Source organism: Plectropomus leopardus, chromosome 18 (assembly GCF_008729295.1).
Source record: "Plectropomus leopardus isolate mb chromosome 18, YSFRI_Pleo_2.0, whole genome shotgun sequence".
Classification (NCBI taxonomy): domain Eukaryota; kingdom Metazoa; phylum Chordata; class Actinopteri; order Perciformes; family Serranidae; genus Plectropomus; species Plectropomus leopardus.
Window position 1 is genome coordinate 6,019,976 of NC_056480.1, and position 26,943 is coordinate 6,046,918.

The following is a 26,943-nucleotide window of genomic DNA, read 5'->3' on the forward strand; positions in this document are numbered from 1 at the left end:
TCTCAAGTATATCAAACATTATGCCACCTTTAAAAGCCTTTAAAGTTCCATAACATGGACAATTTACAAGGAAAAAACAAGCTGAGACAAAGTGGGAAATAAGGACAGTCCTTTGTGGTGAACTTCAGGTCCAACATGAGTGATTTCAGGCTTTCATCTCAACTTTTTGCTCTGAAACACGGCAAAAAAACAAACACACGTGTCCGAAAACGAGAACAAACTGAAACATTTTATTTTATTTTACAGATTATCCAGTTGCATCAGGTCACACAGGAGAAAGGAAGGGTGGAAATCCTTCACTAAAAGCTGATCTAAAGCATCTTAAATTAAACTCCCTTCATTTAGCTCCGCATTCCCTCTATCCGCCTTCACAGTGGACTCCGTCAGAGTCGAGGTCGATTCACTCAATTCTTGCAAATGTTACATGTAACAGAAGAAACGTTTAATTTTGAATTGTCAGATTGGTCTAGAATTAACCATAAAATATCTTTTTATTTCTTTTTACAGTGACTTTTTTTTCGCAGTGAAAATGTGCACAGATAAACTAGAAATGAGAGTGAATTCAATTTTGGCAATTATTCCAAAGACCTTTTTTCTATGATGTGCAAAAAACATGGGAAGAATATAACATTATTTTAAAGTGTTGTAAAATATAATTCACAAGAGAGGGCACTTGGGTGCACTTTCAATTTAGTTTGCCTCACACCAGTCGGCAAAAGAAGACCAGATAAATTCAGCTACTCTGAATAAAATCTATTATTTTCTAAATATCGGCCCTGGTCTGATGACCACCGGGTGCTAAACTAGTGCAGCAGAACTGACATCAGCATGAGAGGACTTAAAAGAAAAAGACATTTTTTGCAGAATTTTTCAATGATTGCTTATTTCACACAGAGTACAAGTTGAAGTGAATCAATGGTGTACCCCTTTTAACATTCAACAGAAAGAACAAATGAAAAAGAGACTCAAAATGTGGCCAGTTTCACATGCAAAACAATCACAGACTGAGATGTTACAGGGAAGTTTTTTGGTTAAAGTTTTCCCTCAGTGCAAAAACACCCGTCACTGATACACACACAGTAAACACGGATAAGTCTGTGTTCCTACAGACTTCCTTTGTGTCCTTTTCTTGTTATATTTATGGCAAAACACCCCACAGATTAACCTTCTCATCACGTATGTGGGAAGACAAAATTAGTTTTTAAAACAGTTTCAGGTCTGTCAAGACGAACAACTCACTTTCATCCCATATGGAAGTTCAGTGATGGCTGTTTAAATGTCTAATTTTTGTTGAACATGGATTTCCTTTTTGCGTAATTTTAATAATCCCCAAATTGAATAAACTGTGCCAAAAGGAAAGCATGGATAAAATTGCTCATTCTATTTGAAGCCACACAGATTAGAAGTGGTTGCTAAAATTGCACAGAAATCTGCAAAATTACCTCACAGATTACAAAGTCCCACTTTGCGAACTTACACCATCCTTTTCACTTCAAGCCTACAGGTACGCACCAATAACTGAGGTCCTTCTGGACTTAAGCTGCATTCAAATTTGTGAAAACACATCTTTTACTCCAGAATAAAAAAAACATATTTTTCCTCGTACCTGTAGTGCTATTTAGTAGTCTAGATTATTTTGGTGTGAGTTATTGGGTGTTGAAGATATCAGGCGTGGAGATGTCTGCCTTCGCTCAAATAAAATGGAACTAATTCGATGTCACTGGGCTTGTGGTGCTCAAAGCACCAGAAAATACATTTGAAAACACCAACTTCAGTGTTCTTTCCAGAAATCATGACACAGTGACTCAAGATAATCCACAGATCTTGTTGTGAGCAGCTTCATGTAGGAACTATTTTCTCTATCCTGAACTACACCTGCTAACTGCATCAACTCGCAGCTGAAAGCTTGCATCTGATGATGGATGAGAGAGTCCTGCACATGACAGCAAAGTCAGGTTTGAAGCCAAATTTATGACTTTTTCCAATAGACTAAAGATTGTAAACACTCTGCAACTGACAACAAAACAGTCTAGACTGATAAATAGTACTTTAGGTAAGAGGAAAAATATGTGTTTTGATTTTGGGGCAAACTGTCCCTTTAAAGTCAAGGAGATTTTCCTTCATTTTGGATGCAGTCAAGTTAAGTTTGTGGCTGAACTTTTCCAACTTTAACCATCACAGATCTCCCTTTTCAATCAACACGTGATAAAATGAAGCTGACAGACATGAAATCAAAGTGCATCGACATCTAATCACAGCCTGAAGGTTGTTTAAAAAAAAACACACACAAAAAACTTAAGTGGTCTTCATGGTTCAAGCAAGCATTTCATTAATTAATGTCGAGGTGAGAGAGGATTCGTTGTGTCGTGAAGTTCTCCTCGTTATCGTCTCCGTCGAGACTAAACTCATTAGTGTTGTGTATTCCAGTGTGTCCCAGACATTTCAGAATAAAAGCACGTCTTTTAAAGGATCTTCTGCCTCTGACTGCCATTACTGACAACTTTGCGACTCTTCCATGGGTTAATAACAGAAATAAAAACATAGAAACGGCTCTGAAGAAACATCTTTTGACACAGCAGCCAGAAAAAAATCCACACATACACCCAACACACAAACATGCAGACGATCATTCCAGTATCAAATTGTACCAGAACTGCAACCTGTCACTCTTCATGCACTTTTTTTTTGTTATTTGGAGGAGAGTCCATTGCTGTTGGTAGCTCTTGTTTTGGTTGTTTTTCCTTTCCGACGAGTCACCGTGTCAGCCACGAGCAAAAATCATCAGAGTTGACCATTGGTTTTTACATGGCAGTGTTTGGTAGCATCAGTTTGACCTGGAACAGTGTGAATACGACGTCTTTGTGTGCGTACATGCGTGTCTACGAGAGGCAAGGTGTGAGCGTGTCAAGTGGCTGGTTTTCGTGTCGTTGAAGCAGAGTTTTTAAATCCATAAAGTAATTCAGGCTACTTCGTGCGCCATAAGGGGTAACAGTACATTCGTTATGTCTCTGTGTTAAATTATAGGGGTCTATGTTGTGTTTTTACACCATTCAAAACACAGCATCACCCCCGTTTCTCCGGGAGCTTGTGTTTCCTCCGCAGTGGCTCAGTGTGGGAGCAGGGAAATGTCAGTACAGTGGTGTATTTTCAGTAAAAGTGGGACAACATGTTTCCAGCATGTTTTTTCCTCTTTTTCCTTCCTTAATCCAGGTATCACACAGTCTGTCTTCATGGATGAGAAGTGTGAGGTTTCTGTGTTGAAAAACAACAACAAAACAGGAAGAGTGAGGAGCAGAGGGGGTGTGACAGCAGGAGGAGGTGTGTGTGTGCGAGGGCAGCAGCAGCAGCAGCGAGCTCCCCCCCTCCTCTGTTGCTATAGCAGCTCTTCTCTTTGCTTTTTGCCCCTCACTGGCCCCTGACCGTTCCTCAGGGAGCCGTTCTGGGGCCGCAGGAGATGCCCGCGCTCCTGCTCCGTCCACGGGACCCCGCCCTGCCCGTCATCACTGTCCAGGTCAGAGTCCGAGTGCATGAGTGCGGAGGAGGTGGGAGCAGGCACCGGCTTCATGCGGGCTGGTAGAGGAGAAGGACAGACAGACATGATCGGATGTCAAAATGATGAAGTGTCAAAAAATGTGTCAAACTAAGCTGAATATTTCATTTAGTTCTTCTTTAAACAGGTCGTCTGACTTTATCTAGAATAGTAAATATGCTTTGTGTAAATATGCTTTTTTATGCTTTGTGTTAAATGGGTCATTTAACACAAAGCATCACTGACTGGCATTTTGAGCATAGGCGGATTATGAGGCAATTCATATATATCTCTATGTGGTATTTTTTCTCCTTGTCACTTTGAGATCATTTTGAGTCGTATTTGGCCATTTCTGTTTCTTGTCAATCATTATTTATCTTTGTGTGCTCTTTTTGTGTCTTTTTTTAATCACTTTGTGTCTCTCTGACACAATTTTGAATCCAGTGTAGTCGTGTTTTGTCTTTCTATGGTGGTTTGTGTCACTTTGAGGTAATTTTGTGTCTTTTTTAGATGTTTTGTGTTCATTCTGTGGCCCCTTGTGCTTGTTCTGTGTCTCTTTGAGGTCATTTCTCATTTTTGTCTTATTATGATTATGATTGTGTCAACACATGGTAATCTGAGTGACATTTTGGGCCCTGACATTTTGGGCCCCTCGACATGTGACCTGTGGCTCTGTTCAGTAATCCATCCATGAGTATAAGCAGCAAACCGTGCGCAATTTACGAATGTGTATGATTCCTGTGACTTTAAGTTTAAAATTTTCAGACTTCTCCTGCTAACATGCAACATGCACTGCAAAAAAGGTGAACTACGATATTTGGTGGTGGCGATGGTGTATATGTGTGTGTCTTACCAGCTCTTGGTGGCTGTAGCTCCAGACTGTCTTGCTCATCAGCTTCTAGCATTTTATATCTGCTTTTGCTTCTGCGCACTTTGCTCTTACGCCTTTCAGGAAATAAAAGCACACAATTATCATCAAATGATGCATATTCTATATGTGTCAAAAGACATTTGTTCATAACCTAAAAATATTTGATATTTTAGAAATTGTGCTCACCTGTTGCAGCAACACACCATCCCCCAGACAACTGTTGCTATAGCAACCACAATCATGAAGGATGCTATAGTCACATAGAGTACACTCCACTCTGAAAATAAAATATTTAGTGAGACACAAGCAAAGAATGTTATTTTTATGTAAGAGAATACATCAAATTCACTAAACAAATAAAATTGTGGTTGTCAAACTGTCTTTCCAAGTACCACCACTATGAGTGATGCTGAAATACAGTAACATCAGCCTAACCTAATCAGCTACAGGCAGTTCACACAGGAGGAAGCTTTATTTCTAATCAGAGGATTATGTATTGACTGTTTTTAGCCACAGCCACGCTGTTAGAAAAAGGGGAAGCACTCAAGCTGGTACTTGAACTCTTCCACACAACTCTTATTCATCATTAAGTGCTGTGGAGACTTCACTGCCGCTGATTAACGAGTCACAAGTACTTGTGCTCAGTTGATTGTCATCCACTTCAGTTTCAACAAGGCTGCTTGAAATATTCTCCTCCTGATGTGCACTTCTTCTCCTAACAGGTCCCTTCTGATGCCACAACTGCAGTTTTTAAAAAGATTAATTTTACCTCTAATTACTATCTTGCATCTCAGTTTAGGTCGTACCTAATTCTAGACGTATTTGCATGTTATGTGTGTGAATACGACTATATAGCAGGCTGATACTGAAACAAAAATATTACAGGATTTTATTTTAAAATATATCACAGGAATTGCATAGTTTAAGTATTTTCAACTGAAATGCAGAATTTTTATGGTATCATATATTTAAATAAATGTATTAAATTTCTAAAAATATCTACACGTAAAGTACAGCTGGAGGGAGCTTTCGTGCCACCGGTGCAGGTATCACAGTTTCAGAACGAGCCCAAAATATTCAGTTAAGATTAATCTCATCTCACCACAGTTGCTCTCTGCGTCTCCCAGCTGAGCTCTGATGAAATTCTCCATCCAGAAAGGGTGGCAGACACACCGCCGAGTGAACGAGTCACACTCGCCGTGACTCGAGCAGTTCAGCTGGCAGACTGAGGAAGGAGAGAGACAGCAGAGTGTACAGTAGATGACAACATAAAAACAACATATAAACTAATATACACAGTATTATCCATCTTAAATTCATGTCTAGCATAATACCACTTTATTCTGCTTTCAAAGTAGGGCTGCAAGATTATGACCAAAATGATATTCACAACTATTCTCTTGCAAACTATATTTGTCGGGTACTCACTGACTGTATCCACTCGTCGGGCCTTGTAGATGAGAAAGTCATTCTTCTGTTTGCGCAGTTTGTTGCGGAGGCCCAGTGCAACGTTACGGCCGGACAGAGGAGGGCGCCCTGGACCGCCTGACACCAGGAAGACCAAACGAGTACTGTGGACGAAGGACAAAGGGAAAAATACTTTGTTACATAGAAATGTCCAACAATCAAGCTGAATCAAGAAAATCTCATCGCAGACTTTGTCATGGTTGTGTGTCTCATAAGTTGGTTAGTCAAACAGAGTTTATGATGAAAGATGGTTATAAAGGTACAGAACGACTCACCTGTGCTCATTAAACGCACTAATCTCTCGCACAATGATGTCGCTGTCAAGCACGCCCAGTAAAACCCCGACCTGGCGCAGCAGCATGTCGCGCTGGCGGTGGGAGACCTGGGATACGGAGACCTCCAGCACCAGCTCCACCAGGTCACGCTCCCATATGTCTGATAAACAGAGAGGAGAAAATAGGCGAGAAAGGAGATTAATGCACAGAGGAGACATGGACTGGCAGAGGGTGGTAGAGAAGAGCGGGAACGAAAATGTAACAAGGAGAATAACATGAGACTGATTGCCGGCCCATCTGACACGCTGAAGTCTGGGAAAGAGGCCAGAGCACCAAGTGATGGATTAGTTTCTGGCTGCGTTTGTGTCTGTGCACCGTATGCTGCACACTGACCTGCTCAACCTTCTGCTGTGGGTTGTCAAGTCTCTTGCTGCGGGGAAAACATTTGCATGCACAAACTTATTTACAGGAAAAAATAAACTCCAATACATCCTGCAAGGTAGTTTGTCATCAAATGCTGTAACTACAGTTTTTATGTTCTTTCTTTTTCTGAAAATAGACTTTAATGATCCCAAGGAAATGTTCAGTATGTGGCAGTGGACAGGGCAAACGCAAAAATAAAGGAGTTTTCTCAGTTGTGTTGTTCACTTCACCTGGTTTGACCTCCACTGTGCCCGTGTCCGTGCTGGTCTGTCCCTTACTGTCAGTGACAGTCAGGGTGAAACTGTACTTCCCCTCCACCAGGTTTCCCAAAAACAGCACTGCCTGGTGGTCAGAGTTGTTCAGTACATCCTAATGGAGCAAGAAACAAAAATCTTTTTAGTATCTCCTGACACTTTCACTCTAACAGCCTGATGTTGGTTAAAAGTAGCAGTTTTAGTGTGGTTTAGAGGTCCAGTGTGTACGAGTCAAGGGGACATTTTGGCAGAAATGTAATGTAATAATATATATTTTTTGGTATATAATCACCTGTTACCTTAGAATGAGCCGTTTATATCTACATAAGGAGCGGCACCTTGTCAACCGAAATCGCCATGTTTCACCGCCATGTTTCACCGCCATGTTTCACCGCCATGTTTCTACTTTGACAAGCAAACACTGGCTCTGGATAGGAGCATCTGTGTTTTAGCATCAGTCAGTGTAGTAAAACCCTCTAAGACGAGCCAAGCAGCTTTGGAAAAACATTATTTTTGCACACGAAACTGCTTCATCCAGTGTTTTTACCAGTTTTAATCACTGACTTTGTTTGTTCTTGAGAGGAAGAGAATTCTGCGGATAATTCAGCTCCCAGTAAAAACCTCCTGAACAATGAAACTGCAGAATTTCCAATTGAGGGAAATTTCACCTGCTTTTACTCTGCAGTCCTTGCAGCTAGTTGCCACTAAATTCCCCTGAATATTACACAATGGACCTTTAAAAGTTATAAGGTTTTCAGAAAATCCCATGGTGGACCTTTCTTTAGTTTTCTATTCTGTCCAATATAAAATATCATAAACAACAATATTTGTAATATTCAGATTAAGGCCAGTCTCACCCCAGCAGCAGGGCTGCTATCATCTCTTGTCCACAGGTAGCTGACTCCACCTTTGTCATCGGTGGAGTGAGATCCATCCAGTGTGACGGTCCTGACAGGCAGAGCGATGGGCTGACTCGACACAACATGAGCCACTGGCGGCTGGTCCAGTTCTGGTGAAAAATATTATGAAGGACACTGAATTAACACATTTGTTTGGAAAAACACTCTTACTGCGAAATACAGTATGTTCATTCACTGAGGCTGTTCCAGGTGCAGTAAAAGCACTTGCTCATCTGAACCAAGACTTTGAGCAAAAAATATGTTAGAGAGCAAGTCCTCAGTGTTTTGTACAAAGTTTAGATCACAGTAACACCTAAAAAGAGACATTTTATCCTGTGTAGGGGCATTTTTTACCCCTGAGTTTTTCTTCTTGCTTTAATGTTAAGAGAAATATCTCTGTCTTATTTACATTTGTGTTGATGAGCGCCCATTTTCTCTAACCAGAATACGCACTTGTTATCTTTTTAGGATCAGTAGGCTATACATTTTCTCCCCTGTTCTTGCAGAAGTGACTCTGAATCCAGCGGGATTGTCATGATTAACAAGTGGCACAATGATTTCTCTCTGAATACCTGTGTTGTTCTATGAAATGAATAGTTACAGTCCCTGATTATGATTAACTGAGCCGGGTTTGAAGCAGTTGTGAAACACTGTATAAACACACAGCCTTGACCCCATTGCAATTTCACTATTACTTCACCAATTAGTCACTTTTTCTCATGTGGGATGCAGAGCTAAGGACAGCATCTGCCAACTGAACCCTGAATCATTTTTCATCTGCCAGAACAGTCAAAAGTAGGCAACATTGGGTAATAGATGCAGATGGTAGATAAGTACATGGTTATAATTTAACTGTAACATGGTGAGAACTTGTTTTTCCCTTCTCCTAACGTGAGTTTTACTAGAGCCCATGGAGGTAAACTTTGTTGGCTCCATGTTTCCACTCCGCATCCTGTGTAACAACACCCCTTAGCTGTTCCAAAATCACTGTAAACCACTGCCTCTAATGGCTTTAAACTACATTTATGTAGTATGAAAAGGATGCAAATGTTGTATGTTAGTGTAAAATACATTTTTTTAAGCATTCCAAAAGATCCTGCATTTCCTCCATGGTTTCATGTATAAAGAAAAGGGTCAATGCTCCCTTGATTACGGAAGAACATCTATAACCCGCACCTGTCTGACTCCAACAGACACACATGCACACACTCTCCTAACCTTCTCTGACGATGACCGTGACAGTGTCGCTGCTCTGTAGCTTTCTCTCATCAGTTACGGTCAGGGTGAACTGGTACGTGCCGACCTCAAGACCTGTCACCGTGGCAACAGCGCTGTCTGCATTTTCAATCTTCACACCATCAGGACCCCTGATGACGAGACAGATGGTTAGAAATAGAAAGAATGAAAGAGAGAGAGAGACAGAAATTACAGTTGAGGGAAGTGCTGATCCTTGAAATCTGAGGAAAATCTCTGCACACCTGAATCTGTGACAGGTGCATCGGAAAAGGGAGCAAAGTAAAGACAAAGAGAGAAACTCCTGCACGCTGTCCCACTTACTGCTGACATATTTATTGAGTGACATATAAAAAAGAGGTTTTTGTCTATCAGACCTTAATCAGGTATGATGGCAGCATCAGAACATGAACAAATGTTCTGATGCTGCCATCATACCTGATGAAGGTTTGCTAGACCAAAACATCATTTTTTCACTGAATAAATATGTCAGCAGTAAGCAGGACAGCGTCCAGGGGTTTTTCTCTTTGTCTTCGTCGGGGGGAGTACAGAATCAGTTTCTTTTGTAAATTTCAGTTAAACTGTATAATACTGTAATTGCAGCATAGCTTTCATTTGACTGTGTCTCAGTTATTGCATCAACTTTATAGATGTGTGCAAACATGAATAAGTCTGTGTCTGACTCACTTGGTTTGTCTCCAGTGGTATGTGGCGATCTTCTGGTCATCTCTGCTCTTACTGCCATCCAGCGTGGTTCGATCGACAGGCAGCGTCAGTTCTTTCTCCGGTCCTGCATCTGCTACTGGTGGTTTGTTGTTTTCTAAAAGGACAGCAAGTGAGAGGAAACTAAAAATACATCTCTGTTTTACAACCCACATGACAGGAACAGTATTAAGTGGGCTGATGGCTGTCAAAAGAGTCTGAGCTGAAATGAAAACCACATGAACCATTTCTTCCATAACCAATGCAAACTAACAAAGAACATCCACTCTCAAATGGAGTCAGTAGTGCAGCATGAAAGCCCTTAAAAACTATGAGATTCTGCACCTAAATGGGGTCAACATGCATAATTCATCCAGCTTTTATCCAAATCAGATCAATGTCAAACATTTTAATCAGAGGTGCAACAGAACAAAATGAAGAATGAGAAGGAAACAATATTCACAATAAATGATACAAACGTAAAAAAACTAATAACATCACAGAAAAAAAAGCTATAATATAAAAAGGACAATCTGATACGAGACATGAGGGCCAAAGTGTATTATCAAACAGCAGTCCTGAATTGCAACAAGTTTTAATTTAACCACACGTATTTTCTTTCAGATGTTATAACCCACATGGTCTGACCTTGCAGGTAGATGTGTGTTAACATAACAGCTCCTGTTCAAACTCTGCGAGAATGTTTTACCAGTGTGTGTTTGCAGTCTAAAGTTGACACCAGGTGCTTATCAGGTTGAACGTACATGTGCACCCACGTACACGTCCCATTCACTGAGTTAAAATGCTGTTACCTAAAGGTTAGGCAAATAGAAATTCCACACAGCATAAATACTTACATCAGCTTAACACATTATATAGGTGCAGTAAATACAGCTAGATTATGTACAGTTGGCTCAGTGTACTCTTCACACTTCATGTGTATATTTGTATATGACCTGTGGAAGAGAGTGAGGGCAAACAGGAGGTAACAGGTCATCCTGAGTATAGAGGAGAGGACTTGTTGAGATAAGGAGTTGAATTCTGGTCACTCTTTAAGTTGCACACAGCTGAACAAATAGGCTTAAAAACAGAGCAAATGACTATCAGAAATAAGTTAGGACAGTTGTAAGGAACTGTAGTGAATGTTCTCAGGAGCTGATTAACCAAATATTCCTCTTAACTTTTCACTGAAGACCTTACTCAGAAGTGCTGAGGCTCCATAAACAGAAGCTCTTTGCTCTCCAGTTGTTTACCTGGCTGCACAATGACGGTGACCTGAGCGGTGTCCTGCTGTCCAGCTGAGTCTGTCACAGTCAGCTGGAAGGTGTAGTCTCCCTCCTGCATGGCAGACAGCTGCAAGATCGGCGTCCGTACGCCCTAAAAAAGCACAAAAATATGCCACTGTGAGCCATGATTCTCTTCTCAAGGGTAAAAATAAACTGAAATATGAGAATGGATTGGATGCATTACAGTCCTATAGTATCTCACCTGCATCTCTACCACCTTGTCTTTGCTCTCGGGGCTGAGGGACCACTCATAGGACAGGGAGTCATGGTCATCTGTGCTTTGGTTGCCGTACAGAGTGATGGAGTTGCGTGGCAACTGGATGACCTGAATAACGATAGAGGAAAGACAAGGTTTAAATTACCAGGACTGCACTGGTGTGGACTCAAGGTCAAGGTCTTAGGGTCTTTTTATTGGCATTAAAAGTTATACTAATACAGTTAATCACATGTAATTGGGAAAAAAATAAAAGTAAACTACTGAACATTAACACAAAATCTGTTTTTTCAACCACTGAGGGCTTGTAAAGACACACCCAATCAACAAACAGACATAAATATCTTTAAAATGTCAGAAAGAACCATGGCAACAGAAAATGCTTCAGACCTGGTTAGGGCCCGCATTGGCCACAGGCCGGTAATCCTTGGCTTTGTTGACTAAGAGTGTGGCTTGTGTCGAGTTTGTAGCTCCGTCTGAGTCAGTCACTGTCAAACTGAGAGAGGACGTGAGGTTAAATACACAAACTGTATGCCAACCAGAAATGTAAACATATTTACTGCAAAGTTAACTTGTCTTTTCAAAATACTTGTGAAAGATTGGGACTTCTAAAGGTTAAAACAATGTCATCCATCTCTACAGATGACGGAGGTCCACCTGTACCTAAATGTGTAGTTTCCAGGCACCAGACTGGTGAGTGTGAGGACAGGCGTGTCGGCAGAGACCTTCTCCTCCCTCAGGGGACCTTTAACCTCTTCCCAGTGCCACGCCACCACCTTGTCATCGTCTGTGCTCTCTGTATGGAGGAGAAGGACACAGAGGAGGAGAAGCACAGGTGAAAAAGGCAGGTAAATGAATTTAATAGGATGACAGGAAATAGTGGCATATTTTAGGTGCATGGCCTCTCTCTTTGGCCAGTGATAAATATGTTTGTGCATATCACGTGGGACACTCACGGCTGCCGTCTATGACCGTGGAGCTGGTTGGCAAGGAGATCTCCTGGAACTTTGGGGAAACTACGGCAACAGGTCGCTTGTTTACCCGGGGCTCTGTCGGGTGGAAAACAAGAAATTAACCAGCATACTGGAGCTGTGCGACCAAGGCAGTTTGCACGTCAGTGGCTACCTCGGCAAAAGTCAGAAATACAACTGTGTGTGGGAGGAAAGCAGCATCGTCTTCCAAATGTAATTAGTCAACATGAGGCAGAACTGTGCACTGATTCCTGACAATTTGGTATCATTTACACTGGCAGTCAGGAAAAACAGCACCATCAAACATTAGTCACGGCCTTTAAAAGACCTAATGCAGCTGAAGAGTCACACCGAATTATAGCTTAGTTTAATTAGAGGGAGCATGTGTACTGTGTATGGATAACAACATAAAGCACAGGTTAGAATAGGAAACATGTTACATTTCATAAGTTCTGTCCTATGTTTTTTTTTAAAGTTGCATTTAAATGTTTCTAATTTTTTGTCAAATATTAGCAGGAACTTTGCAAAACAAGAGTCTCAATATCAAAATCTCACTACACACCACAAAACCTTTTTTGAGGCTGTAGCTTTTACTGCTACAAAAATGTCCCATGAAGTGTCTTGCAGTCAGTATTACTGTGAGTCAGTCATGATTTTTTTAGGCTTTATTTGGATAGGTCAATAAAGTTTTATTTGCATAGGCTAATACCACAAATCACAAATCTGCCCCCAGGGACTTCACAGTCTGTACAGCAGACAACACCTGCTACCATTAGACCTTTGACTCAGATAACAGGAAAGTCTTTCCAAAATATCAAAACTACATTATGGACTATTTGTTTATATGTGTAAGTATGTTTTCTTTTTATATTGTTGTGTCGCTGTTCTCTATGTTCTAAATAAGCAAATAAAAATAATTAAAAAATAACAAAATCATTAGTAATTAAAATAATAATTTATTATTATAATTACTAATAATAATAATAATAATAATCCAGTAGGAACTTCCAGGTGTCCAAAAACAGACTCTCTTCACGATAATTATGCCATACAGATACAAGCATCACCATTTCAAGCTACTCAACTTCATACGACTCAAATATTGCACAACTCTGTGATGTGGAAATAAGAAAAGTTGCTTAATGCAAACCATTAAACCATTTTCCAAATACAGGAAAACTAAATAACAAAAGCGGAAGATGAATCATAAATATACCCTCAATAACACTGACTGTTAGACCAGGATATCAAAATGCAGCGTCAAATATTAAATGATCAGAGCTGAACATTGTAAACTTGCCTCAAAGCATCAAGGCATGTGTATTGAGTTTTGGTTATTTTAAGTCTCTAGCAACCCTCTCCTGCAAAGAACTTCTAAGATCACCACAATATGAAGGAGATTTTACAGGTTAATCCACACCTGGTTTGACTGTGACATTGACATAACCTTCTCCATGGGCTCCGTCGCCGTCCACCATCACCTCAAACTCATACAGGCCCACAGTCAGCTGAGAAAGAGAGCACAAAGAGGAAGTGATATTTTTGAGACAATCAGTGTTCCCTACACAGTACTGAAACCTCCTGTTTATACATTCAGAAGAGCTCCAGCTGCATGTTTTATTTTTAGCAGAACATGAATATGAATGCTGGGTATCTGTACCTTGCTGAGTTTAAGCGTCTTGCTGTGCTTCCCTTCCATCTCCCCACTGTAATCTTTGGGATGAGTTATCAGACGCCAGTCAAATGCATAGTTTGTCCCTGTAGAGAGTCAGCAACATTAAACAAAACTGCTCATGCATTTAATTAAAATCTATCAGATACGGATCATTTCCAGTTGAGAGATTTTGGGATCGTTGGAGCATGTCGAGGAGGGATGAAGGGATTAACAAAATTATGACGTGCATCCCTCTTCGTAACTGTATAATCTTTTTCCAGTGTGGATTTGAAATTCTCTGGCAAGAGCTCAGTGTGACATACAGTGTGCTGATGGTGACTCAGGAGTACAACCATCAAGCAGGTTGTGCTTCATAACTCATCACACCAAAAATATCACATGATAAATGACACTCAATTACACAATTAGAATACATTAGAGTCTAATTGATTTTCCAGATATTTTCAGATTGGAGATGATTACTTTCTACCACCTATAAACTGGAAATATATTTGAAAACCGACCTGTGTGGAATAAAATTCTGCTGCATATTAGTAAAAATTCAGCAGAAAACTGCTGAAATTACATAATTTAACAAAGAATATGTAACAAGTTCCCAGAAAGTTTCCAGGTGATGAACCGCAATAGTTTCTCTAACGATTCCATGGTTTTTACCTGGCGAGGGCGTTGGGACGACGAAGGCGTTGAGCTCGATATCGTTGCGGGGCAGTGTGACCTCCACACTTTCTCCTGCTGACACCACAAGCTCCCTCACTGTCGTGGAAATCAACACAGGATCAGAAATGATGCCAAAAACACAGCATGGCAACCAAAAGCCAGAGACTGGTTGACGAGTGGTGTTGAGCAGGATAGGAATGAATAACACATCCTAAAAGGTATACTTATTAAAATTCCAAAAAGTTTGGGGACTCAGGGCAGATAAATGTAAAAGCAAGAACAAAAACAAAAGAAAAAAAGCTCTTGGTATTTGTATTAAATGATCAAAGACTTAAATATGAAGCAGCAGTCTATTCTTTCCCTCCTTCAATGGATTCAGGATGAACACACGCACAAACCTGAGTAAATTTGTTGGGAATAACATATTTGCACATTGGTTTAATGTATATACTGATAGTATTTTATCCCATGGATGTCTTTTATATATTTTCCGAGGTAGGAGAAATAATGTGCAATTGTGTTTATAGCACGATGAAATATAGTCCTCCAGCACATCCTTGGTCAAAATTAATATACTACATGTTGTGCATCTACAAAACAAAAAAATACAAACAAAAATTGATGCAACAGAGAAAGAAATAACCTAAATTTCAGTCCCTAGTAGATTCAGGTGGATACGTTGGTCGCTGGTGACTGGTTGGGAAAATCAAATTTCTCATCCACAGAAATTGGTTATTGTAGACGAAATGTCAGACTGAAGATGAAAACTAAGTGTGACAAGTTGGCAATTCTGTCTGATATCAGGAAAACAAAACTCCCTTTAGGGCTACAGGGGATATAACGCAATTGTTCTCAAAGGCTGAATACTCCTCCATATGACTTGTAAACTGATTACAATGTGTGAAATTGTTTTTTGTTTGATCAAACCATGAATGGCAGATGTTCTGTGTCAGAATAACCAGCTGTTGTTGTGTGAGAAAGTCTAAACTCCTCATAAAATACAGCTGACAGCAGCAAAACCAGCTCATCTTGTTATTGTTGGCTTTAGTTACAGTATAGTTAGTTAAAAATATATTATGTAATGGCATGCAAGGTTGTCTCTGTCTTCATTATTTAATGAATGGAAGTTAAATGCCGGTATTGTCCTTCAGGGAGGAGACACGGATCATACGAGTTATTCCTGTTTGTAGAAGCCCAGCACGTCTCAGCACATTCCTGTTGCTTGCACTCATTTGGCTTTACACCCAAAGCGCATGTTGCTTTCATCTGGAAAAATAACATCTGAGCAGTCTGCCATAAAATTGGTGGGCAAAGTACATCTTTTTTTCAAACATCAGCTGAAGTGAAAACAATGACGGTGCAGTAAAGGATCTTTTGCAAATTTTTGAGCATGTGTGACAAAATAATTCAAGCTTAAAAAAAGACAAGGATGTGTTTCACTAATTTTAGTAAGAAAAAAGACCCGAGAGTCGTGTTAAATCTTCCTCTAAGGCTGCAAAACCACAGTACTGCTACATTATTCATTAGTTCATAATTAATAAATGAAGACTTATTACTGAACGAGCTGAAAATAGGTAATCGCTGACATCCGCTGCTGCAGACGGCAGTGTCCTTACCAGCTGGAGTTGGAGTTGTGATGATCGCAGTTGCAGTCGCTGTGGTTACGCTGACCTCACTGCTATTGGAAGACGCAACAGTACCGGCGGTGTTGTCCACCGTTGAGTTCTGTTGTGATGAAGCTGGAGCGATGTCTGAACTCCCATTGGTCAACTGGCTGAGGTTCTTTTGGGCTGTTTGGAGAAGTGTGATGGTGCTGGGGATGGTTGGAGTCGGGTCAGGTGTTTCCAGTTTGGGACTTTCCTATAGAAACCGTAAAAAATTGTAGATTTCAATGCTGTGAAGAGCAATATTATTGAAATTTCCAGGTTTATTTAAAGCCCTGACGAAGACTGGTAGTGGTCAAAACATGGTGGCTTTTTTAATTATTTAGCCACTATAATAAATGCTTTTTCATGTAATTCCTCCTTATTTTTTTTGTTTTTTTACACTTTTGGAGTGCCTTGATTTCCTTCCTGTTTATCCTGTTGGTTCAGGATCCGACATCTCTACACTGCAGGTCACACCATAACAATCTAGACTGATAAACACCACTCCACGTGAGAGGAAAAATATGTCAACTGTCCCTTTGAGAAAAAAAACTACAAAGAAAAGGGAAGTCCATTGGCCGACTTATTTCAGTACAGAAGGCCGACTAATTTATAGCTGCTGCTACAAGCAAACAATGCAAAGATCAATATAAAAGTTTCACAAATAACCAATATTCTGTAAAGTTACCGTGCTGGTAAAGGGTCCTGTGCGCGGCGCGTGGCCTCCTGCATGCTGTGCCTGACGAGCTCTTCTACGTCTTGCTGTTAAGACGGGACTCTTTAAAGTAAAGTTACAGACAAGATAAGTATTTTAGAAAATGTTGCCATATATACATATACACACTTCAGTGCAGTGTCTCTACTGATACAGTGCTAGTTCTCTCTTTTTACCAGGATGGGTTAAATGTGTTTTTATCTTCATTTTGTCCTGTTTGCAATAATCAATGACATTATCATCTGAAAAGGCTTATTCGTCTATCAAGAAAAATGACAACATCAATAAAAATCTGGTCATCTAAATGAGTGTATGTGTTGTTTCAGGTGCGCTCTGTACCTTTGAGAGCAGCTGTAGGAGGCCAAGGGACTCCTGGTGGGGTTGGGGCAGGGTGTTGATCGGGCAGCCCCTTCGCCGCGAGCAGCTGAGAAGCACACACTGCCCGCCAAGGCTCCAAACGGCATTGCAGCTCGGATTCAAGCAACAGGACTCCCAGCATGTCGCCCCGCCTCGCCCATTCGCCAGCGAGTGCCATCCTAGGCTGACGATGCTGCTCCAGTGGATCCCCAGCACCCCGCCGGTCACCCTGCAGAGATTTGCTGACACACCTGACAGGAGACAGATTGACAGAGGGAAGAAGAAAACAATGATGTACTGTAGTGATGTTCAAAACTACAAGTCACTGTGACAGATACCGTTTGCAGCAGTGTCACAGTTAAAAGGAAGTTGGTGCTGATGTAGGGGAGAAAGGGGAGATAATAGTTGATGGTTATGAATTGGTTTTCCTGCTGAGAAATTCTAAAAGCAGGCGAAATCATGAATCCGCCACCGGACAGTGCTTCCCAGGCCTTTCAAGATTGCACTTGTTTTTATCAATCAGGGCATTGTTGGGTACTCTTGGCATTGTTGAAGGGAACGGGGCAAAGTGAAACCCACAGCGAGACTTTTCACAGATTAGGCTTTGAGTTAACGTTTCTCAGAAAAGCCGACATGCAGCCGCAATTTGAGCAGTCAGCCAAGTCAGCAGCGGAGAGGAAGTGAGGCTTTCCCTGACAAAACAAGACACTGATTAAAACCCAAAGCACACTGTGCAGTATGCACGAAACTCCACCCTCTGAGCCAGACGATATCAGACTCATATCAGCAGTGAGCCGGTACAGTTCGCTGCACCTATGTGTGCATTATTCTTCAAGAGCTTGAGCACTATCAGATGAGCTCAGGTCAATCCATCCATTGTCAAACACGAGAAAGTCACCGTGTTGTCAGGTGCAATAAAACAGCGCAGACTATAAAATGCCACAGACTGTAAAAATAAAAACAGGGAGAAATGGGAGGTAAATAAATGTCCACACAGACACAGAAGCCAAACCAGCCGTGGATAACAGTCCAGGTAAAAGGGAAACTGCTGAGTCACTAGGTGAATTAAGAAAACTGCAGTCTAAATCAAAAAGTAACACAGCATTGTTTTATTTATGCCTTGCAGTCCTGCATGGTGACACACGGTAACAGATAAAAGTCTATAGTTTGTAGACACACATAATGCAACCAAGTCAACAATCAATGTACTGCGAATACCAGTTATGGTAACTTTTGATATTTATTGGTAGAACAGTATTCTCTACAACAGCATATTCAAAAGCATTAAAATCCCATAGAGCCTCAAAACCTTCTTTAAATTTAAAATCCCCTAGATTTCAGTCCTGATGTATTTAACTGCTAAAAGTAGGTTCAGTCAGCAGCAAACATTTCTCGAGAATCACTTTGTCATAACTACAGCAGAGCCTATCCATTAATCTATAAAATTTCCCATTTGATTGTTGCCGTTCTTTAAACACAAGTGGAAACAATATTTCTAGATATTTTTTAAGATTAGATTCAGCTGAGTGTAAGGTTAGTGATTTGAGAGCTTGTCCTGCTGAAGGCAAGGCCGACAACTGTTATGATGGCTTTAAGAGAAAACTGAAATTGAAAAATGCTGTTTATCAGACCGCCCCAGATAATGCTATGCCCTTAACTGTTGCTGCCATGGCAACAAGAAAGCTAAGGTTGACTTTACGGGGCGTCAGTGTAACTCAAGTCTGGAAAAACACAGGTCTTGGCACACACAAAAACACACAAAAGCACTATAGTTTGTTTGAGAAAGGATCCTTTGGCCTCTATTTAGTCATCCCCTTGTCCACTCTTCTTCTGTCCCCCACCCCTCAACACATACAAAATGTCCACTCACAGAGCCCCTATTGTCCTGTTTCACATTGTAACCCACTGAGCGGAGTGGCATCAGAAAGAAAGCACACATACACACACAGCAGGGGTGCCAACAGTCCTCTATCTCTCCGCCTCAGAGCAGAAGGACGGTAAACACCAACTAACGACCTGAAACTATACAAGCATCATAATAACATAACAGTCTGAGAAGGATGAAGACCCGCCCTGAGTAATCAGGGGCGTGTGAATCTACAGTGCAGATGAATGCTGAGATGAGGCACAGATGTTAATTTCCTTATCAGTGCTCTGTCAACAAATGCGGTTTTGCCAGTTTAGTTTAGGGTAACGATGGGTTTGTTTTACCTGTGGGAGAAGCCAAGAGCAAGAGGTAGGTCAGCGGGAGGAGGAGGAGGTGAGGTAAGCTCCAGGTGAGCAGCTTGTGGTGTGCATAGGGCATTTTTCACAATGACCAAGGACCTAAAAACAGGGAACAGAACTTTGTGAGTAGGCTTTAACATTTCCTCTACAGTCGATCAACAGAAGTAAGCCACCAAAGCAAAGTAAAATACCTATTCGCCCTTTGAAACCTGGAGCGACATCACATTTCTTGTGCTGCTTTCAGATGCCTTTTACAAGTATTGGAAAAATAGGCAATGAGCAACTTGGTAAAAAATGTTACACAAAATTGCAAGAAATTTGTAGATCTAAAAGAATATTTTACAAAGCTAGGGAAAAATATATTTACTATTATCATAAAATATATATATTTAACATGATGTTACAAAATTATTATAACTTCTTAAGCACTTTTTCAAAGGTCATTTTTTTGCTGTTGTTGGTTTGTTTTTATTTGTTTATTTCTTTGTATTTATTTTACAAATTATCAGGTAATTTTCCCAAAACTTTTGACTAATTTATTGCTAATTTTTGGGTCATGTATTCCTTCATTGCTCATTGTTTGGTTTCAATGGGTTAAAAGGCATAGTTAGACATTTTTAGAAATATATTTAACCATTTTAACCATTTTTTTAAAATACATATTTTGGTACAGATGTAATGAACGAGAATTCATGCGTTAATCAGTGAGCTTAAGGAATGCTGGTGTATTTTTGTTACCTTTGGACAGAACCATGCTTGCAATTTCCCAGTTGCCATTCTTTGTGCAAACTGAGGCTAACTGAATTTGCTAAGAAAGTAATTAATAACAGGGTTCCCACACATTTTCATGGCCAAAATGTCAAAACTTTTCCATTACTTTTCAAGGACCCACAAAAAAAAAAATTAAAATCCATGACCATAAAATATAATGTGAAAATGCAGAACAATTTAAAGGTAGTAGTGGGACATAGCACAGGTATGGAAACATTTGGATTCATGATCCTACATGTTAAATCACACTGTCACAACATTATTTATTTACTTATTTATTTTAAAGAAAATATCAGATCCAAACTCTACTCAAACACAACTCCAGCTAGCTGGCACACATGATTGGAGAGATGGAAGGCAGGAAAAAAACTTTTCTAAAACTCTGACTAAATCCATGACTTTCCTCGGCCTACAAAACAAGATCCAGCGGACCACCTGAATCTGCAGATGGTTTACTTGCCAAAAAGCAATCAAGTGCATCTTCTGAACAAAAACTGTAACTTGAAAAAGACGCCATGCTTACCTTTCTCCCAGTGAGGCGGTGGAAGAAAGAGATGCGTGAAGAGAGAGGGAGCAGGGAGTTAGGTTGGCAGCCAGGTGCTGTGAGGTGACGGGTGAAGACGGGTCAACACCAGCACTCTGAGGAAGAGATTCAACATGGCCGTCTCCGGGAACTTCACAGGCTCAGCCGCTTAAACACTACGCTAAAAGAGGGAGAAAATGAGTCAACACATGGATCATTTAATATCATTCATACCGGGATAAATGAATGTGCAGTCATTTAATATTGCTGTTTTCTGACTTTGGATTGTGATGATCATATTGTTTTACAAAATTCTGTTTTACAAATTCATGATTCAATGCAAAATGTAGCTAAAAATGAACAAAATTAATCATTAATGTCTTTGTTTTACACATGGGAAGAGTTTTGCCTGATGCAATGCAAAGAAAGTTACCAGAAAACATTCATTTTAATATGTTTTACTGATTTTAGCCATATTGCCCCCATGGCATGAATTATTCAGGCGATTCCTCCTCCTCTGCCTTGATTACAGACAACAGTGCTTCAGCTCTTTAGAGATGCACTCCAAAAATTTTGAACATCCTATAACACGTCAACCAAAATGTTTGTGCAAATAAAATTTGACTGTTTCAACTGGAGTTTCAGAGAGAGCAAAGAGCAGGGATTTCACTTCAATCATTTTCCATTTACAATAACATTAAGATGCTAATAAAAAGCACATTTTCATCAAAAACAGAGGAAGAAGCAAAAACTAGTTGGTAGTCTGTTGGAAACAAACACACGACATCTTCCCCTTACATAAGAATTCAGGCTGCTGCCTTCTGTTGTATTGCAGCATAGAAAGAAAATTCCCCTGATTGAGTGTAGTTGCACAAATACAACAAGTCTGTTTCATTATGCAACAATTCTGATAATATCCTGTTGACAGTGACTCTTGAAGAAGTAAAACATGACTCACAATCTTGTGAGCTCCCTCCTTTTAACTATTAATTCAAGCAACATGGGTGTAAAAAGGAAAATGAAAAGTACGTTTGCACACGTCTATGACAGGTGTCGAGTCTCTCCGTCTTAGCCAAAGGCAGTGAAGTGTCTAAGCACATTATTTGACAATCTTAACTATGCAATCTACAAGTCGTTACCCAGCGGGTATGATAATAACAACAGTGAAATGACTGCTTGAAATGCTTCACTTTGAATGGTTGCTGTATGCAAATCATTTCTACCCCTCTCCTAAACTGTTATCTCTCTCATGTGCAACCAGAGACTGCAATCACTCAATAAACAGTCATTTTAATCGTCAACTTTCAAATTATGGTATACCTTAAAAAACGATATATTGCTGCATCCCTTGTCAGGAATCAATTCCTCTTTGTTCTTAAATAGTAGTTGCCAGGCTAAACAGTGCAAGAAATAATATGTGGGAAAATAATGTTTTTATTCAGATGTGAAAGTACTCAAAAGTTTATTATTAATCACGCTGTATTGGATCAGTTCATAGACTTGTGCACTTACCAATGCCTATTTAACATTTTTGGTAGTATTGGAGGCATTTCCAATACTGGTATCAGTGCCTGAACAACTCTAAAAGTTACTTTATCAAATTTAAGAGCGCTGAAAAATATACAAACTATGTTAAATCATGCCACAGACTCAGTCACAGGCCACCCAGAACCCTGTGGTAACTTCCAAATGCTTAATGTCCTTTCCTACGGGAAGTGTGATGAGGAAGTTTCTCATTTCAAAGTAATTAGTCATGGTGATAGAGTCGTGCTGGAGAATAATTACCTTGTTGGATGAGTCACAAAAAAGGCACAAGATGCGGTTGCATGAGAATGGTTAACCTAAGTTCATCCACTTAGGTGTTTTCTTGAGGTACAAAAGTAAATTCTGTCAAGTAAAGTAACACTTCAGGAAGACACGCTTATGGTTTCACGAGGAATGCATGCAGTTTGAGTCTGAGTTAAAGACCCATACTGCTCTTTTTCCCCTCCCAAATGCTCATGCAAGTTCTTACAGCAGATCTGGATAAAAAAAAAAAGGGGGGGAGTGAGCAGCACAAGTCCTGGGACACTGTGTTCAAGACGTGAGCATGCCTCTTCCACCACCACGTCTCACCAGGAGATTACTACGGGGCAATATAGCAATGAATCGAGCAGATTTCACAAGCATCTGCTGTGCAGACACTGTTGATGTTATGGAGACACTATGTATCCATATGGTTGGAAATAATGTAACTCTGTCTCCATCAGCCAGAATTTAAAGACATGCAGATGGTGATACTCTTTTCAGAGTTACTACTTTGTAGTAAAGATTTCAAGATAGCCGATGACTTCAGTAAAGATTTATGATTATTTCATGATTGCAGATAATTTGTCTACACTGAAAACATGTGCATCTGTTATATGATATGTTAAATATTTCTGCAGTAATACAATTTTTAAAAAAATCCCAGCAAAGTTTTGATCACCAGGCACAGATCACAAACTCTCAAATACACACACACACACACACACACACACACACACAATATAAGCTGCTGACACAAACCTGTATGCTGTGCCTCCATACGTGGATCTACATTCCTGCACATGGACGCTTGAGCCGCAGCAGGCTCCTCGTGTGCTATAATCAACAGCTCAGTAAATCCCAAATCCACAAACAGTCATCCGTAACGTCATTAGTCCTCCTTGTGCTTGTTTTTCTCTCCCAGGTAAGCCACCAAAACAGGAAAAAAGCTCTAGGTAAAAATAAATCCGGGCAAAAAAAAAAAAAAATAATAAGTGAGGGATTCAGTCACGTTTTTCAATCTACAACAAAGCAGATTTGCTTTTTAACTGCGCAGCAAATGCCCACAGGCTGGTGGTGACTTTGAGTGTGTGCGGCAGCAGTAAAGCTCAGGTGCACTCGGTCACCTGGGCTGATGACAGCTTGGCCATTATAGCCGTTGCAATGGCTACTTTTCCCTTGAGAAGCTTCTGCAAAACAATGATCTCTGTGACCAAAAACCCCCCTTATACCCGAAGAGGACAATTCTCTCTCTCTCTCTCTCTCTTTCTCTCTCTCTCTGGCTGTTTCTTCCTCCTCGTCCAATCTCTCAGTCGCAGCAGTCAATAGCTCGCTTGTCAGCTCCGTATTGGCTTCTAGGCAGACAGGTTGGTGGAGCTCTCTTTGTAATGACACCAAGTCCCACGCACAGTTTCTTCTGGCTGCTACAGGGAAGGAAAATGAAGTTGTTATTTCTCTCCCAGGCAGACTAGTCCTTGAGAGACAAAATAATGACAACCCTCAGATTCTGCTGTGACAACTACAGCAACATCCTTTCAGCGACTACTACTCTAATCCTAGGATAATATTTAAATGGATCCAATGCAAGTATCAGAGAAATACCACAAACCCGTGTACAGGGATATCAGAGGAGGTTAAAAAGATACAGTACTGTGCAAAAGTCTTAGGCCACCTTAAACTTTGTTTTTTTTAAGCAAGGTTATAATTATCTTACATATTTATTTTTCGGTAGTGAAATACAACCACAAAAATATAGGAAATGTGTATGCAGCATTAAAAATGCTAATATTAATATTATATAAAGAAAAAAGATATACAAGATTGTTGGTTTTTTTTTTTATATATATAAAAATCACCATTAAAAATAGCAGAAATGCAGACAAGAGGTGCAGATATTTAAAAAATATTTAAGCTTATTTATATTTGAGTTTAAAAATATGTTTTTAGTCATTATGGAGAGAAATAGGCAGTGTTAAAAAGAAATGTTTTAGCTTTGAATTAAAAGTGGTCAGAGTCTGGGCTCGTCTTACATCATCAGAGAGGTTATTCAAGGTCTGTGCTGCGTAATAACAAAATGCTGCTTCACCATTAGCATCTTTAGCATGTGTTAAACTGTTCTGGGCAGAGAATATGAGATTTAAAATACTAATATTCTGGTGTATTTACACCAGGTTGCATTAAACACATGACCAAAGCAAAATTTTGACTGTTTGAGCTACCTTTTGTTGTGGTTATTTAGGAGGAGGGGTATCTCTATGAGACATTTTTGCTTATTAACCTCCCCTGCACAACACATTTCCTTTTTCTATCTTTTCCATGCATGTGCATGTGCAAATAAATTCAACTAAAGCTGATAATTGTATTCATTTTGCCTTTTCTGATCCAGTGTATTTATTTCATCTTGCAGGAATAGCATGAACAATATGTACTGTTGGTAACAGAAATTAACATTTTTATGCTTTTGCTTAACTGCTTGTTCTTGTTTCTTGATTTTACCCAATTCCTTCTCCTCATTGCTATCATTATCGTTTGTACTGCTGCTGGATGTCATTTTTTCTAATTGATGGTTTTCATTCTGTTGACTGACGGATTAGTCTGTTTCTATTATGCTGCGAGTCAAATTTCCCACACAGGACAATGAAGACTTCACTGAACTGACAAAAAATTGATTCATGGCTTGCTGTAAAAAAAATAAATAAATAAAAATATAAAATACTACCACAAATGTGCATTTTAAAGCCTCACAGAAATAAAAGAGTTGAGGTTCTACTACTTTCTTGTCAAAGATTGAAACTACATGTTTGTTTGAGCTTTTGCAGGCTCTGGTGGCCTCCATAGTTAGTTTTACTTGTCAAGCAAATGATAAAATGACAAAACAATTCAAAGAAAAATTAATCATGAAAATATTAGTTAGTTATGCTCCACTGAAAACGAATGATTGATTCTTGCAGAGTAGACTGATTAAAGCGCAAATAAGTGCATGACAGACTGCATGAATGGAGGACTGTCAGTCAAAGGAAACGCATGAGTAAACCCACTGCTGAGATAATATCTCAGAGACATTTCATCCAAAATGGTGGGCTTGTGCATTATGTATACCAGCTTGAAAACTGCAGCCGGGATATACTCAAGACAAAAAATTCTCTCCAGCTGTCAAATAATTTAATAAAGGCCGATAGCTACAGCCTGCGTAGTGCACTGCTCTATTACTAAATTACAAACGAGACACGGTTAAATCAAAAACATGACACTTCCTATAATAACTGCTCTTTCGTTTTTACAACCGACGTACCAGAGCTACTGAAACATAAATGCTGAGGTAGAACAGCATAAGGTATTTCACCTGTATAATCCGGGATCACCTCTGTTTAAAGCACCTTGAGGCTAACAGCTGCTGGCATCTCTATTTCACTACACACCGTGCAGGAACACGGAGCTTTTTCAATGGCAACTGGCACGACACCATTAAAGACAGAAAAGTGAACAAGCACTTACAGTTACAAGTAAAACGGCATTCACGTCGCTCGGTGGCTGAGGTGTGTTGTGTCGTCGTTGTTGTTGTTGTCCTCTGTACAGTTAATTAGGTCAGTATTCCTCTCGCATGTACAGCTGATGTGCCTGTGTTAACGCTGCTGTCAAGACGCCAGTATGACTGATAAATAATGCTTCCGGTGGCTGGATTTTCAAAATAAAATACGTAGTAACAGCCATTGGACTCGTTTTTGGCCAATAAAAGCACAATTGTTTAAATTGACGACATTTGTGGTTTAAAAAAGTGTAGAATAGAAATATATATTAAACAGACACTTACTCTAGTGGTTGTTTTATCATAATATTTTTTAGTTTAGCTGTACAAAGAGATGTGCGCATAATATCATATTTTATACATATTTCATCACACCTTATACAGTTTTTTTCATTTACAATAACTCAAACAAAACGTGTCATGTATAGAAACTTGCTTCCCTATAATTATCTTCTTTTATATATATATGGAAAGATATATAATTAAACTTTTTTTACTTAACATTGTCACCACTGTTCATCAAATCAAATGACTCATATAAACATATATCTACAACAATAAATCACCAAGCAGAATGATAATACTATTAAAAAATAAATAAAAATACATGCATATATATTATTATCTTAAATTAAACTGACGACAAATGATTTTAATCCGACTACTTCCGCCGTGCGCCACCTGCCGACCAGCAGCGACAGCGAACACGCTCAGTTCAACACAGACACTTCACCTGTCGAGCTTCAGTCATACTGTAGAATATCTAATGTTGAAAATTACAAATAAAAGAGTGAAAATGTTTACCGTGCCCCTAAAAGCAGCGCAGTTTTGCTTGTCCGACGTTTACAACACGGACCAAAATGGCGTCTCCGCCTTCCAAGTATCCCTCCCGCGATTGGCTCGTTGGCATTCTTGGACCGTTTTGATTGGTTCCTCGC

The 26,943-nt window shown here is 39.8% G+C and overlaps 1 protein-coding gene across 3 annotated transcripts; it reads right to left on the reverse strand.

Moving 5' to 3' along the window:
• Positions 1-205: 205 nt before the first annotated feature.
• Positions 206-26,835, reverse strand: kiaa0319l (KIAA0319-like ortholog). Of its 3 annotated transcripts, none has more exons than XM_042506312.1 (25): positions 26,810-26,835; positions 23,242-23,903; positions 20,695-20,875; positions 19,386-19,499; positions 17,157-17,425; positions 16,791-16,880; positions 16,073-16,316; positions 14,454-14,552; positions 13,785-13,882; positions 13,545-13,632; positions 12,110-12,202; positions 11,817-11,949; positions 11,544-11,649; positions 11,142-11,264; positions 10,907-11,030; positions 9,639-9,771; positions 8,937-9,085; positions 7,677-7,828; positions 6,796-6,934; positions 6,143-6,302; positions 5,829-5,971; positions 5,503-5,625; positions 4,587-4,677; positions 4,383-4,474; positions 206-3,570 (listed from the first exon to the last, which is right to left on the reverse strand). In XM_042506312.1, the coding sequence occupies exons 4-25, from the start codon at positions 19,477-19,479 to the stop codon at positions 3,374-3,376; spliced, it is 2,940 nt and encodes a 979-aa protein (XP_042362246.1). In that variant the 5' UTR covers positions 19,480-19,499; positions 20,695-20,875; positions 23,242-23,903; positions 26,810-26,835; the 3' UTR covers positions 206-3,373. The 3 variants fall into 3 exon arrangements, with proteins under 3 accessions (XP_042362246.1, XP_042362247.1, XP_042362244.1); XM_042506313.1 differs by lacking the exon at positions 26,810-26,835 and adding an exon at positions 25,975-26,244 and having other exon boundaries at positions 20,695-20,870; XM_042506310.1 differs by lacking the exon at positions 26,810-26,835 and adding an exon at positions 25,975-26,244.
• Between the last annotated feature and the right edge of the window lie 108 nt (positions 26,836-26,943).